Source organism: Monodelphis domestica, chromosome 7, assembly GCF_027887165.1.
Source record: "Monodelphis domestica isolate mMonDom1 chromosome 7, mMonDom1.pri, whole genome shotgun sequence".
Taxonomy (NCBI): Eukaryota; Metazoa; Chordata; class Mammalia; order Didelphimorphia; family Didelphidae; genus Monodelphis; species Monodelphis domestica.
This window is the reverse complement of record NC_077233.1, coordinates 239721634-239735935: the sequence shown is the minus strand read 5'-3', so window position 1 is coordinate 239735935 and position 14302 is coordinate 239721634. Positions and strand designations below refer to the sequence as shown.

The following is a 14302-nucleotide window of genomic DNA, read 5'->3' as shown; positions in this document are numbered from 1 at the left end:
TTGTAAGGCTTTGGAGGAAGAAGTCAAGGAGATAACTTCAAAATGAACCTATTTTGTACTTATGCAGTCACTAGCCAAATCGTATAAACCTGCTATCTAGGACATCTTCCTGAGTTCTAGAAAGGCCATGGATCTCATTACAGTATCAGAGACACATCTTTCATACCAACTAATCTTCAGTTGAGAGACTGTTCGAGCACCAGCTGATAAGCACTTAATTCTCAGAACACCTTCTAACCTTTGGTTGCATGTGTTGAAATGAGATGATAGTTTCCTGTATCTATTTGTGCTGTCCCTGGAAGGATGGTTAAGAGCAAATCACTAGTTTTTCAACACTCAGGTTTTAATTTATTTGTCACTAATCATGAAATGGAATAAAATAACCTAATTCTGGTAGGATTAGTGGGAGAGTGTCCTCTTCCCCATGCAAATCCCACTCTGTGAGTACAACAACTTTGAATCAATAATTGTGTCATGGAATGAGTGAGGAAAAATTGGGTGTGGGGGAGAACCCCTTCTACATACCTTCCTCTGTGATGAAAGGATAGATCCTCTTTTGTCAGAAAATAACAAATACTATTTTTTCTCTGTAAAAAAAAGTTAATAATATCATTATAACTGATCTAGAAAACACATAAGTCAGGGCTCAGGAGCAACAGTCATGAGTAGATGAGTATTTTCCCTACACAAGAGTTACCTGCCTTAATCCCTGAAGTGTTTTAGCTACTTGGTCATCCATGACTGCCTCTCCCCACCTCTAGCTTCAAAACATCCCTGAACTTGCCAGAGTAAATTCAGGTTGAAGTTCATGAAATGAATCCAGAAAGAAAAGAATGGAGCTGCCAGATTCCACACCCTTTACAATAATGTTATATAACATAACATAACATAATATAATATATAATTTTTTGGGTTGCATTTGAAGTATTTAAAGTTCTGGATATCACATTTAATGAAAGATATTGATAAAATGGACAGCATCCAGATGAGGGCAACTAAAATGGTGAAGGATCAAAGTAAGGTGTTCATGTTGGTGAACCTATGGCACATGGCCTGGCAGAGGCTGCTACCTTCCCCCTCTTCACATATGCATGAGGACATTTCTCACATGACCCAACCCTCTGCCCAGCAGACCAATGGGAATACTTCCTCCCTCCCCTGTATGGAGGAAGGGGGGAGGTTTACATGCAATGGGAGGGTTATAGTTAGGGCACTAAAAGGTTCACCAATGGTAAAGAATTTGGAATATTTAGCCTGGAAAAGAGAAGACATTTCAGGGAGGGTACACAAGTTAACTGTCCTCATTACTTGATGGGCCATTACAGAGGAATTGAGATTAGATTTATCTCTGATCCACAAGGACAGAACTAGGAACAATGGATATTATAAATAGAAATACATTAGATTTAATGTAAAGAAAAATTTGCTAAAAATGAGAGCTATCCTAAGGTAAAATTGGGTTAAACTCTTGCCTTTGACACATGCTGGCTGGGTACCTTTGTATAAATTGCTTAACTTCTCATTGCTCTCAGACAACTCTCTAAGATTATTAATTTTAAAACAGTTGACTATATACTTTTGCAGAGTGAACTTCCTTCAGGGTGCCTATGCAAATCACAGTTCTGGTCTCAAAATTAATATCTTTTTGTACAAATGATACCACAGTTCTGGCCCTACAAAATATACAATCAGAAATTAAGACATCATCACTTTTCTAGTATCTCATGAAAGAATAATTGTAATGAATTTATAGAGACTAGTGACCTAAGCAACAATATGTGTAAAAGTTCCCTTGTGTAAAAAAAAATAAAGTGGTATTTTGTACAGAGGATTCTTGTTCAAGTATGGGTAAAATTCTGAATTCCCTTTCAATTCTGTTGGCGTTCCTCCCTCCTTTTCCTTAAACCTTCCTTTAGAATGATGATTCCACTGGAAATGAAAAAAAAAATAGTTCCTCCACCAAAAAAAATTACTGAGACATCTGCTCTCAAGTTACTGGAGAGTGGGAAATTAGGGCAAGCTTCGGAAGAAGCCCCACCCTCTTCCTGACAGTATAAATACACAGTGCTGTGTGTAGTCTGCAAAGCTCTTTCTTGCTGCTCCTTTCTCTGGATTGCTTAACCTGAAGCGTGATGTAAGTAAACACTTTTTCCGATATATTTTGAAAAGTATAAGAGATGCAGCCTTTAGCTAGTTCTAGAGGCAGGATTTCTAAGTTCTACACAGAGATCTTTACTTTAACCTCAGACCAATAAGACAATCCCCAAGACTATGTCTGGGTCTCACTTTTTTACATATGGGAACTTTTATAAAAGTCACTAATCTCTATAAAGTTATTCTTACAAATGGTGCTGAAGAAGGGCTGATGATGTCATTTAATTTCTGATTGTATATTTCATTTGGAAGCCAGAATTGTGATATCCTTGGTCTAGGCACCCTCAAAGAAGGTCATTCTACCAAAGCACTAATCATCTTCGAAAGTTATCTAAGGCCAAGGAGAAGTTAAGAGATTTAGCCAAAGGCAAACAGCTAGCATGTGGCAAAGGCAGGAGTTTATTCTAACTTTTACCAAAATTTGAAAAGCCTGATATTCATGATGCCTGCTGTTTCTCTTCATTTTTCTTTTTTACTACTTAGTTAATGGATTGGCAGATAAACAGATGAACTGAGGGATGAACAGGATGGGCTTTTACAGTTTAGTTATTTACAATTCTCTTGAGGGTCCAGGTTATGCCTATCTTCTTTTTTATATCTGTGAAGGAAATGAGAAGTTACTGACAGAAAAGACTACATGCATTAACTGTACTGCCATAATTACTGATCAGAGCCATTATGTTTAGGAGAGGAAAACATTCTTGTGGGCTAAAATAGAAACTTGTACCTTCTCAATACTTTGGTCATACAAAGCCCTCATTCAGACTTTCTCTGAAATATGATTAACTATGGGAGTTCTCTCATTTAATTGGTTTCCTACCATTTGGTTTGATTTCGGAAGTAGTATGATCTTTTTTAACTCTTACCTCCTGTCTTAGAATGGATACTAATTATCGGTTCCAAGGTAGAACGGTAATTGGGGTAAAGTGACTTGCCCAGGGTCACATAGCTAGGAAGTGTCTGAGGCCACATCTGAACCCAAGTCCTCCTCTCGCTTCCAGACCTGGCTCTCTATCCACTGAGCCACTTAGCTGCCCCAAGATTTTTATTTAAAAAGAAAAATAAAAAAGCAAAAGACCTCATAGTTGGAGAGAGAAATGGAAGGAAGGAAGTGCATCGCAGCAGCTTGCACAATGAAAAGTTTTAGCAACAATTCCACTTTTGAAATTCTGAAAAACTCTTTTGTTTTCTTGAAATCAATTCTCTGTTACCATTTTGCTTGTTGTTTCATGCTAAAGACATAACCTCCCTATGACTCATTAGGTGGGACTTTGGCCATAAAATAAGGATAGATACAAATCAAAAACTAATCCACAAGTATGGAAAAGTAAATACCTTGTGGCAACACAGCAACCTGGTGGCTACACTATTACTTAAGTCACCCTCTTCTATACCCCCCCATGAAGAAGGATACTTGTTACCTGATCCACAGCCTGCCCTCTTTCCCCCGAAAATAGAATGAGCTACCTTTTCAAATGTTGTTCATTCTAGGTAAGCAGTATCTACTAAGTACCTGATCATTTAACGACCTGACCCATTCATTAGCGTGGCTTCTTTTTGATGAAATCAATCTGGAGTTCTTTTCTAGATGGTTTGTTCTTGGTGTATTTTTGCCCAGGAATGGGGGGAAGAGGGGACTTGACAACCATAATTTCCCAACCTTTATCTGTCTCTAAGAGGAAGAAGAACATTCATATAATGCTTTAAAAGTTACCAGAGTACTTTATAAATATTATTTCATTTTATCCTCAAAACAATCTTGGGAGAAAGACGCAATTATTTCCCCTAATTTACAGGTAGAGGTGAAGTAAGTGGTTTGAGTTCACATAGCTAGGAAATAAATGTCGAAGGGTATTTCAATTCAGTGTTGCTTGATTCCCAATCCTGCTCTCTCACCAAGTTGCCTTAATAGAGCTCTCCTTTGTAGTTAAGAAGTGCAAACTAACATTGACCAATGAAATCAGTTAAATGGCTTCCATAAGTAATGAGTGGCAAAGTCCACATTTGATTCTAGCTCTGATTCCAGTTTCAGGGCTCATGCTACTGCATGGGGCTATGGTACCTGCATGCAAGAGAGTTTTTTTTTTTAACCCTTACCTTCCGTCTTAGAGTCAATACTGTGTATTGGTTTCAAGGCAGAAGAGTGGTAAGGGCTAGGAAATGGGGGGTGAGTGACTTGCCCAGGGTCATACAGCTGGGAAGTGTCTGAGGCCATATTTGAACCCAGGACCTCCTATCTCTAGGCCTGACTCTCAATCCACTGAGCCACCTAATTGTCCCCATGCAATAGAATTTGATTGTGTTCTACAAAAATGACCAATGTGAAGAATGCAAAGAGATTCAGAGAATTTTATGAAAAGTAATTCAGAGAGAATCAGAACAATATAATACTGACTAGACTTATGTCTAATAATAGAGGAAAAATCAGAGAAATACACAAAGGAATAACTTTCAAAGGGAGATGTGAAAGTTCGAAGGGACGTTTTGTTATGATCTTGCTAAAGTTAACATGTATATATATATATATACATATATATATATATTTAACTTAACACTGAAGTTTATGGTTTCAAGTAAAATAATTTTTTACTCTTGTTTCTCTTGGCCACTCAGTTTTATTTTTGTTAAAAGAAAATGGCAACAAAGCAAGAATATAAAAGAAGTTAGTTTGGTTTTCTTTCCCATTTTAAGTGGGAGAAATACCATGAACTAACTGAAAAATAAATTAAATAAAACATGAAAGCTATTTTTGCCCTTCAAATTTGTGGAATAAAAACCAGTTAAGCTGGTGGTGTGAATTGAAAGTAGGCAGTGCCATCTTGTGGTTAGGTTGTATTAATGACTTCCTCCCTAGAAGTTAGAGCTGATTCTTAAAGGGAGAGAGGCCTGGTGCCAAGGTTAATCTAAGCACATTATTTTGACAGGTTAGGAAATAGAAAAACTAGCAGTGTCTTCATGCTCACAAAGGCAACGTTCATAGGATTCCCAATTGGAAGAGACATGCATAGCACCTAGCCCAATTCTTACCCTACCAAATTTTCCAGATGAACAGAACCAAGTCCAGAAAGGATTTCTACAAAGTGTCGCCTTCAGTCAGTTTCAGAGCTGGGATTATAATACGGGTCCTCTGACTCCAAATCCAAAATTCTCTTGACAGTTGCCTCTTCCGTGTTGCAAAAGGCTAGACAGCAAAGTGGTACAGTGGATTCGACGCTCAGCTGGAGTGAGGAAGACCTGTGTTCAAATATAGCCTCAGACATTTACTAGGTACATGACCCTGGACAAGTCACATAATCCTGTTGGCCTCAGTTTCCTCATCGGTAAATGACCTGGAGAAGGAAATGGCAAACCACTGTAGTATCTTTGCCAAGAAAACTTCAAATAGGGGCATGAAAACTAAAAAATGACTGAACAGATGAGGGAAGTAACAACTTGAGGAATCAGGAAAGGACACTTCTTTTTTTAAACCCTTAGCTTCTGTCTTGGAATTAATACTGTGTATTGGTTCCAAAGCAGAAGAGCAATAAAGGGGAGGAAGCAGTAAGAGAAACAATGAGGGTTAAGTGACTTGCCCAGGACACACAACTAGGAAGTATCTAAGGTCAATTTGAACCCAGGACCTTCCATCTTTAGGGCTGTCTCTCAATCTACTGACTCACCTAGTTGCCCCCTAGGAAAGGACTCTTATAAGTGATGTCACTTTAGTTGAATGTTGAAGGAAGAGAGCAGTTCCAAGAGGCAGAGTCAAAAAAGTGAGGGCATTTAAGGAATGAGGGTAGAGGTAGAAGACGTAATTTTATGTAAAGGAAACATCAAGTAAGCCATTGGCTAGACCATAGACCACTGGAGGAGGAAAGGCCCAAGCCAAATTGCCTAAACAAAAGGAAAAATCCTCTTTTGGATGATCTACTATTCCCCTCTCATTTCAAAGATGAGGATACTAGGGCCAGGGAAATGGGGCAAAGCCAGGACTGGAACCCACGTCTTCTGAGGCTAAGTACAGTATTTTTTCACAACAGGCACAAGCCTATTTTGTGGGAAGTGCTCTTATAGCCACAATGTGGGTTATGATCCTTTCAGAGTTTATGTTTGTATGGAATCAATCAGAGGTCTCAAAAAATATAGAATTGAGTTTTTGATAAAAGGTGAGTAACCATGGAGTAACCAGTTTCTGGGTTTTGTTTTAATAGTATGTTTCTAATTCCATTCCAGAAGCTTCAAGATGGTTTTTGCTAAATGCTGGACAATAAAGAAGTACTTTGAAGGTCCACCAACCAAAAGTAACTTTGAGCTAAAGGAAGTTGAGCTACCAGCCCTAAAAAATGGAGGTAAGTAGTATTTCATTTCTGGAAACTCAAATAAATTAACATTTATTAGGAATCTACAATGGGAGAAGTTAGATGGTTCAATGGATTGAGAGCCAGACCTAGAGACAGGAGTTCCTAGGTTCAAAGCTAGCCTCAGACACTTCCCAGCTGTGTGACCCTGGACAAGTCTAACCCCAATTACCTATGCCTTTCCATTCTTCTGTCTTGGAACCAATATTTAATATTGATTCCAAGAAGGAAGATGAGAGTTTTTTTTAAAGAAAAAAAATAAACTATTCTGTGAGATAGCTATGTGGCCCAGCAGATAGAGTACCAGACCTAGAGTTAGAAGAACCTGAGTTCAAATCTGTGCTAAACTTCCTAGCTATATGACCCTGAGCAAGTCACTTACTCCAACTGTCTACCACTTGCCCTTCCATCTTAAAGTTGTTACTAAGACATAGAGTAAAGGTTTGTTTAGTTTTTTAAAGAATCCACTATGTGCCAGGCATTGTGTCAAGTAACAGGGACACAAAGATTGTGACAAAACAATTCTTTATCTCAAGAAATTCACAATCTAACTGAGGAAACATCACGCAAACATTTATGTACAAACAAGATATATAGAGGCTAAATTGGAAATAATGTCAGGGAAAGAGTAAGGAGGACTGAAAAAGACTTCTCCAAGATGTGAGAACTTAGCTGAGACTTGAAGGAAGCCAGAAAAGCCAGAAGGCATAAATGAAGAGGAAGAGAATACCAGACACAATACTTAGATTCAGGAGACAGCATATATTACTCAAAAAACAAGAAGTAACCAGAGTCATTGCATTATAGAATGTGGATAGGAGTTGGAGTAAGAAGATTGGAAAGGTAGGAATGGGTCATATTACAAGATGTTTTACAAGTCAGAGAATTGTTTTAGTTGGTCCTGGAGGTAATAGGGAGCCATTGTAGTTAATTAAATGGAAGGAGAAGTATATGATCAGACCAACACTTTTCTAAGAAGCTCAATATAGGATTATTTTTTAAAAACCAAAGAGTATGGGCAACTTAGTTACTTTATTTGTATAATTCCAAGTTGCTTTCCAAAATGATTTATACCATTTCACAGCTCCACTAAAAATATATTAATTTACCTATCATCCTACAACTGCTCTAGCATTTACTACTGCTATTTTTTGTCATTTTTGCCAATTTATAAGGCGTGAGATGAAAACAAAATTATTTTGATTTATATGTCTTTTATTAGTAGTAACATAGCACATTATTTGATGTGGTTATGAATATTTTGCAATTCTTTTGAGAACAGTTCATATCCTTGAATAATTTGTTTATTGAGGAATGCCTATTAGTCATAAATATCTATTAATTATTAATATATCATGAATATCAAATTCTGCTAAAAAATTGATATTTTCTTTTTCCCATTTGACCACTTCGCCTCATTTTTTTCTTTATTTAAAACCCTTACCTTCCATCTTAGAATCAATACTGTGTATTGACTCCAAGGCAGAAGAGTGGTAAGGGCTAGGCAATGGGGGTTAAGTGACTTGCCCAGAGTCACACAGCTGGGAACTGTCTGAGGTTAGATTTAAACCTAGGACCTCTCATCTCTAGGCCTGGCTCTCAATCTACTGAGCTACCCAGCTGCCCCCTACTTTGCCTCATATTACATGAATTAGTACTATATGTGGTTTTGGTTTCATGTAATCAAAATTATGTATTTTTATCTTTTGTAATTGCTGCTATATCTTTTGATTAAGAACACATCTCCTATAGCTGTGAGAGTTTTATTATTCACCTGTGACCCTCCTTAGAAAGAAAACAGAACTCTCTAGTGGCAGTCCACTATAATAACTTCCAATGGAAAACTATATTTTTTTATCTTCTAAGTTAAGAGTTTGTAGCTGTGGGTCTGTGAACTCAAAAAATTTAACAACTATATTTCAAAATAATTAATTTCCCTTGTAATTCTATACATTTTATTTTATGCATTTAAAAACAGTATTTTGTAAAGGGGGTCGTGAACTTTACCATATTGCAAAAAAAAAAAGGCCAAGACATGAAAAACTTCAAGAATCTCTGTTGTAAGTAAGCATGTTATATAAGAAGCATTTTTATTAATGAGGTCTGAAATTTTGTTTTGCAGAGGTTCTGCTTGAAGCCTTATTCCTCAGCGTTGATCCCTACATGAGGTATTATTCTTTTTTAAAATCATCAAATCCTTTAAAATAAGTATGACATAAAAATATTCTTATAGTAGTCTATTCATTCTTTCCAATATAACTTGTAACTCAGAGTCCTCAATGCTCTGGTTTCACTTAGACTAGGTTTGTCCTTGAGAATTGTCTCAGAAAAAATTAATATCCTTGGCAGAATATACCCCACCATATATATATATATATATATATATGTATATATATATATATTTTTTTAAACCCTTACCTTCCATCTTGGAGTCAATACTGTGTATTGGCTCCAAGGCAGAAGAGCGGTAAGGGCTAGGCAATGGGGATCAAGTGACTTGCCCAGGGTCACACAGCTGGGAAGTGTCTGAGGCCAGATTTGAACCTAGGACCTCCCGTCTCTAGGACTGGCTCTCAATCCACTGAGCTACCCAGCTGCCCCCATACCCCACCATATATTAACTATTTGGGGCAGTGTTTTCATGTACTTTGTGTCCAGTGGGTGTAAAAATTCCTACAAATATGTAACGGTGTCCCTAGTTCTTCTACAAGTATTTGATGCAAATGGTTACACATAGATATAGATACAGATACAGATATATATATATTTGCATATATCATATCAAATTGTTGTGGTTTTTTAGTTGCATCCATTTCTTCATGATCCCATTTTGGGGTTTCTCAGCAAAGGTATCAGAGAATTTGTCATTTCCTTTTCCCACTTATTTTATATTTGAGGAACTGAGGCAAAGTGGGTTAAGAGACTTGCCCAGAGACACATAGGTAATAAGTGTCTGAGACCATATTTAAACTCAGGAAGATGAGTCTTCCTGACTTCAGGCCCAGCATTCTATCCACTGTACCATCTAGCTGCTGCTTATTGGCCATGTTGGAAACTAAACATCTTAGTATTATTATGAAAAATAGTTTTAACTTCAAGGATCCCAGAGTTCACTAGACCATACTTTGAGAACAGTTGCCATAAAGAATGAAGTATATGCAAAGGGGACCCTCACAAGAGGCTAAAAACAAATATGAAAAAATAAAATATCCACAGGGCAATTAAGTATCCTGTGGAGAGAGCACCAAGCCCAGAGCCAGGTAGATCTGAGTTCAAATCCAGTATCGGACACTTATTAGCTATGTGATCCTGGACAAGTCTCTTAACCTTGTCTGTCTTAGTTTCATCATCTGTAAAATAAGCTGGAGAAGAAAATGGCCAACCACTCTAATATCTTTGCCAAGAAAACCCCAAATACAAAGAATTGAACATGACTGAAAAAACTGAACAACAAATATTCACAATAGTTCGGAACAATTCTCTTCCTTTTCTTGTCAATGTTACTTTTCCAAAGGGTCTTACACAGTACCTCCCAGACTCGTGTCACCCTATAGTTTGGACTACCCCTGGAAAGTAAGCATACTCTGTAACTGCTGAAATCCATGAATCACTCACAGACATAATAGGGAGCAAAATACAAATCTTCTCCCCTGCCATATTGTGATCTTAAATCCCTAATATTTCTCAATCTGGGAAGAGGGAAAGGAAAGGGGGTGGGTTAATATACAAGGCAACCCCAAAAAGGTAGCACTACCCAAGAAATCTCCCTTCTCTGGAAGGCCTTCTAGAAAATCAAAATTCCTCACCCACACTACCCTACATAGGAGATTGGAATTCAGAAACAGAATTCATAAACTGCCCTGTCAGACCCAGAGGGAAAGCACAAACCAACTTCTGCTATGCATTTGCGAAAGGACTCTTGATGTTCCACCACCACCCAGGCTGCTGCCATCTTTGGAACTGGAAAAATCCATCCCCATTTCTCCAGTCTTTGAACTATACTCTGAAAGGGAAATGGAATCAGAAGGTAAAGGCACGTAAGAACCAAGAAGCCCCTTCTCAAACTCTGCCAATAAGAACATGCAGCTTCCTGTGAGTTTCTGCTGAAAGACAAATATTAGTGATTCCTGGTGAGGGAAGAAAAGAAAATTCCCTCCTACCTATCTACTTATACTAAGGAAGAAAGATGCAAAAGAAAAGGGAAATGTTTTACAAAGCTGTTTATAAACCATTATTCCATTTGATCCTCACCACAATTCCTGGAAGGTAGATATTATTATAATCCCCATTTTACAGTTGAAGAAGATGAGGTTAAATGATTTGTCCAAGGACAGACAACTAATAAATAGCTGAGGTCAGATTCAAACTTAGGGCTTCCTGACCACAGGTCCAACATGATGCTACCTAGCTGCTTCAAAAAAGAAAAAGAAAAAGAAGAGGTCTGTGGGTCAGAACAGAACAGCAAGTCATTCTGACAATCTATTCATCTTCCTACGAATCTCATCTAATTAAATAATCATGATAACAGACTCAATCACTAAAGCTCACCCTTTAATAAAAGAAGTAAGGGATTGTTCTAAACTAGCTAATTCATTCTGAGGCCATCAAAGAGCCCAACACTGAATCAAGCATTGTCCTAGTCTTCCAAAAGGAGAGGTTGATAATTTACTTAAGATTACTGCAAGAGGCCAGCGCTTGCTCCATGATTGCTCACTCTCTCTCTCTTGAGCCATGACTCCAACCCACCGCCATGTCCTACCTGTCCAAGGATTTCGACGAGGCTGCATATGATCCCTATGCTTACCCTGGCAACTATGACATGCACACAGGAGACCCAAAGCAGGACCTAGCCTATGAACAACAATATGAGCAGGAGACCTATCAAGTAATTCCAGACGTGATCAAGGATTTCATCCAATATTTCCATAAAACCGTCTCCAACCTTATCGACCAGAAAGTGTATGAGCTCCAGGCAAGCCGGGTGTCCAGCGACGTTATCAACCAAAAGGTGTATGAGATCCAGGGCATCTATGAGAACAGCTGGACCAAGCTGACTGAAAGGTTCTTCAAGAATACCCCCTGGCCAGAAGCAGAGGCCATTGCCCCACAAGTTGGCAACGATGCTGTCTTCTTGATCCTGTATAAGGAACGTTATTACAGAAACATCTATGCCAAAGTCAGCAGCGGGTCTTCCTTGGAACAGAGGTTTGAGTCCTATTACAACTACTGCAACCTTTTCAACTACATTCTCAATGCTGATGGACCTGTCCCCCTTGAACTGCCCAACCAGTGGCTGTGGGATATCATTGATGAATTCATCTACCAGTTTCAGTCATTCAGTCAATACTGGTGGAAGACGGCTAAAAAGTCAGATGAGGAGATTGACTTTCTTTATTCCAACCCCAAGGTCTGGAATGTCCACAGCATCCTCAAAGTGCTTCATTCCCTTGTAGACAAATCCAACATCAACCGGCAGCTAGAAGTCTACACCAGTGGAGGTAACCCTGAGAGTGTGGCTGGTGAGTATGGCCAGCACTCCCTTTACAAGATGCTTGGCTACTTCATCCTGGTGGGGCTGCTCTGGCTCCACTCCCTCTTGGGGATTACTACCAGGCTATCAAGGTGCTGGAGAACATTGAGTTGAACAAGAAGAGCATATATTTCCAGGTGCCTGAATGCCAGGTCACCACCTATTACTATGTGGGGTTTGCCTACTTGATGATACTCCGGTACCAGGAGTTTTTTTTTTTTTTGCCAACATCCTGCTCAGCATGTTTCAAAGAACAAAATACAAATATGAGATGATCAACAAGCAGAATGAGCAAATGCACGCCCTGCTAGCTATTGCCCTGACCATGTACCCCATGCTCATTGATGAGAGCATCCACCTGCAGCTCCGAGAGAAGTATGGAGACAAGATGCTACGCATGCAGAAGGGGGACCCCCAGGTATATGAGGAGCTCTTTAGCTACTCCTGCCCCAAGTTCCTGTCTCCCATCATGCCCGACTACAACAACAGGCACCCCAACTACCACAAGGAGCCCTTCCTGCAGCAGCTGAAGGTGTTTGCAGATAAGGTACAGGAGCAGGCCCAGCTGTCCACCATTCACAGCTTCCTGAAGCTCTATACCACCATGCCCGTGGCCAAGCTGGCTGGTTTCTTGGACCTCACTGAACAGGAGTTCCGTATCCAGCTGCTGGTCTTCAAACACAAGAATGAGAACCTGGTATGGACGAGTGGCATCTCTGCCCTGGATGGAGAGTTCTAGTCAGCATCCAAGTGGACTTCTACATCGACAAAGACAATCCATATTGCAGATACCAAGATGGCCCACTGCTATGGAGATGTCTTCATCCGACAGATCCATCAATTTGAGGAGCTCAATCGAACCCTAAAGAATATGGGCCAAAGACCCTGAGTGGACACCATCTCACCACATTCATCTAGAACTCCTGAGGATGTTGATGTCCAGGAGGCATTAAAAAAATGTGTTTGGTGTCCTGGCCCTTTTATTCAGACCAGCAGGCCTTCCTTGCTGGGCTCTGTTTGAACCAAGGGCTTGAACATTTAAATAAATCCCAGGGAGAGGAAAAAAAAAAAGATTACTGCAAGACTTTCATTTATCTGTACTAGTAGCCTTCCCTTTTCACACAATCTAAGCTGTTTGCTATAAACATTTATTTTCTCAAATCTTTAGACTGAAGATCACTTTAGGAACCTATCCCCTCTTGCTACTAGAGGAAAAAAAAATACATCTTCCCCCACTAAAGCTCCCACCTTGCAAAACAAATCAGCTGCAATTGTCTCCATAAGTTTCATTGTGCTCATTTTGTACATTCAAATCTGCAATAGAAAATTCTTTTTTTAAAACATCCTTAAATCTGGCTCAAATACTTCTTTAGATACGTGACCCTGGGCAAGTCACTTAACCCCAATTGCCTAGCTCTTATTGCTCTTCTCTCTTGGAACCAATATATAGTAATGATTCTAAGCAAAGGTAAGAGGTTTTTTTTTTTAACCCCCTATATTTTCAGGAGTATAGTATTTGAGATAATTCAAATCCACAAGCATTTATTAAATTTCTTTATGTGCCAAGAATTATGTTAAGTTCTGGACATACAAAGAAAGGCAAAAACACAGTCATAGCCTTCCAAGATCTTACATTTTAATGAAGGAAAAAACAAGCAAACAACTAGGCATAAATAAAATATCTATAGAGTAGAGGAAAGGCAGTCTGAAAGAAGGTGGCATTAGTGGCCAAGGGAATTAGGAAAAGTCTCCTAAAGTAGATAGAATTAAAGGGAAGGAAGGAAGGAAGGAAGGAAGGAAGGAAGGAAGGAAGGAAGGAAGGAAGGAAGGAAGGAAGGAAGGAAGGAAGGAAGGAAGGAAGGAAGGAAGGAAGGAAGGAAGGAAGGAAGGAAGGAAGGAAGGAAGGAAGGAAGGAAGACTAATACAGTTTAGAAAGACTTTCATCAATACAAGTTCAAACAAACTGATGTAAGACAGAATACTAGAAAGAGTACAATCTAGCTTCCATTACTGATTTAACTATCAACAATTAGATGTGTGCCCTTGATCAAGTTATTTTAACCTTTGTAGACTACATTATCTCTACTGCCTCTTCCATCTCTAAAAATTGTTTATGGAAAAGTGGCTTATCTGACTCTCAGCTAACCAGAATACCCAATTCCCTAACCAATTCTGTTGAAATTTTAGTTTCACCACACATATACAACAACTACTGGTGATATTTAATATTTAGCCATAATCTCAAAATTGAATGGTTAGGGACCATAGCAAGCAAAATAAA

The 14302-nt window shown here is 38.8% G+C and overlaps 2 protein-coding genes across 2 annotated transcripts in view; both read left to right on the top strand.

Moving 5' to 3' along the window:
* The first annotated feature begins 2051 nt into the window (after nucleotides 1–2051).
* PTGR1 (prostaglandin reductase 1) overlaps nucleotides 2052–14302 on the top strand; it is a 34593-nt gene continuing 22342 nt past the window's right edge. Inside the window, exons 1-3 of the mRNA XM_001365518.4 lie at nucleotides 2052–2134; nucleotides 6367–6482; nucleotides 8614–8659. Of these exons, the coding sequence (XP_001365555.1) occupies nucleotides 6377–6482; nucleotides 8614–8659 (152 nt within the window). The 5' untranslated portion in view covers nucleotides 2052–2134; nucleotides 6367–6376. The remainder of the gene's footprint in view (nucleotides 2135–6366; nucleotides 6483–8613; nucleotides 8660–14302) is intronic.
* Nucleotides 11242–12968, top strand: LOC100017335 (eukaryotic translation initiation factor 3 subunit L-like). Its single transcript, XM_056806628.1, is given in 3 exon segments — nucleotides 11242–12082; nucleotides 12085–12234; nucleotides 12237–12968. Coding segments are annotated over 3 exon segments (1665 nt in total). The 3' UTR covers nucleotides 12911–12968.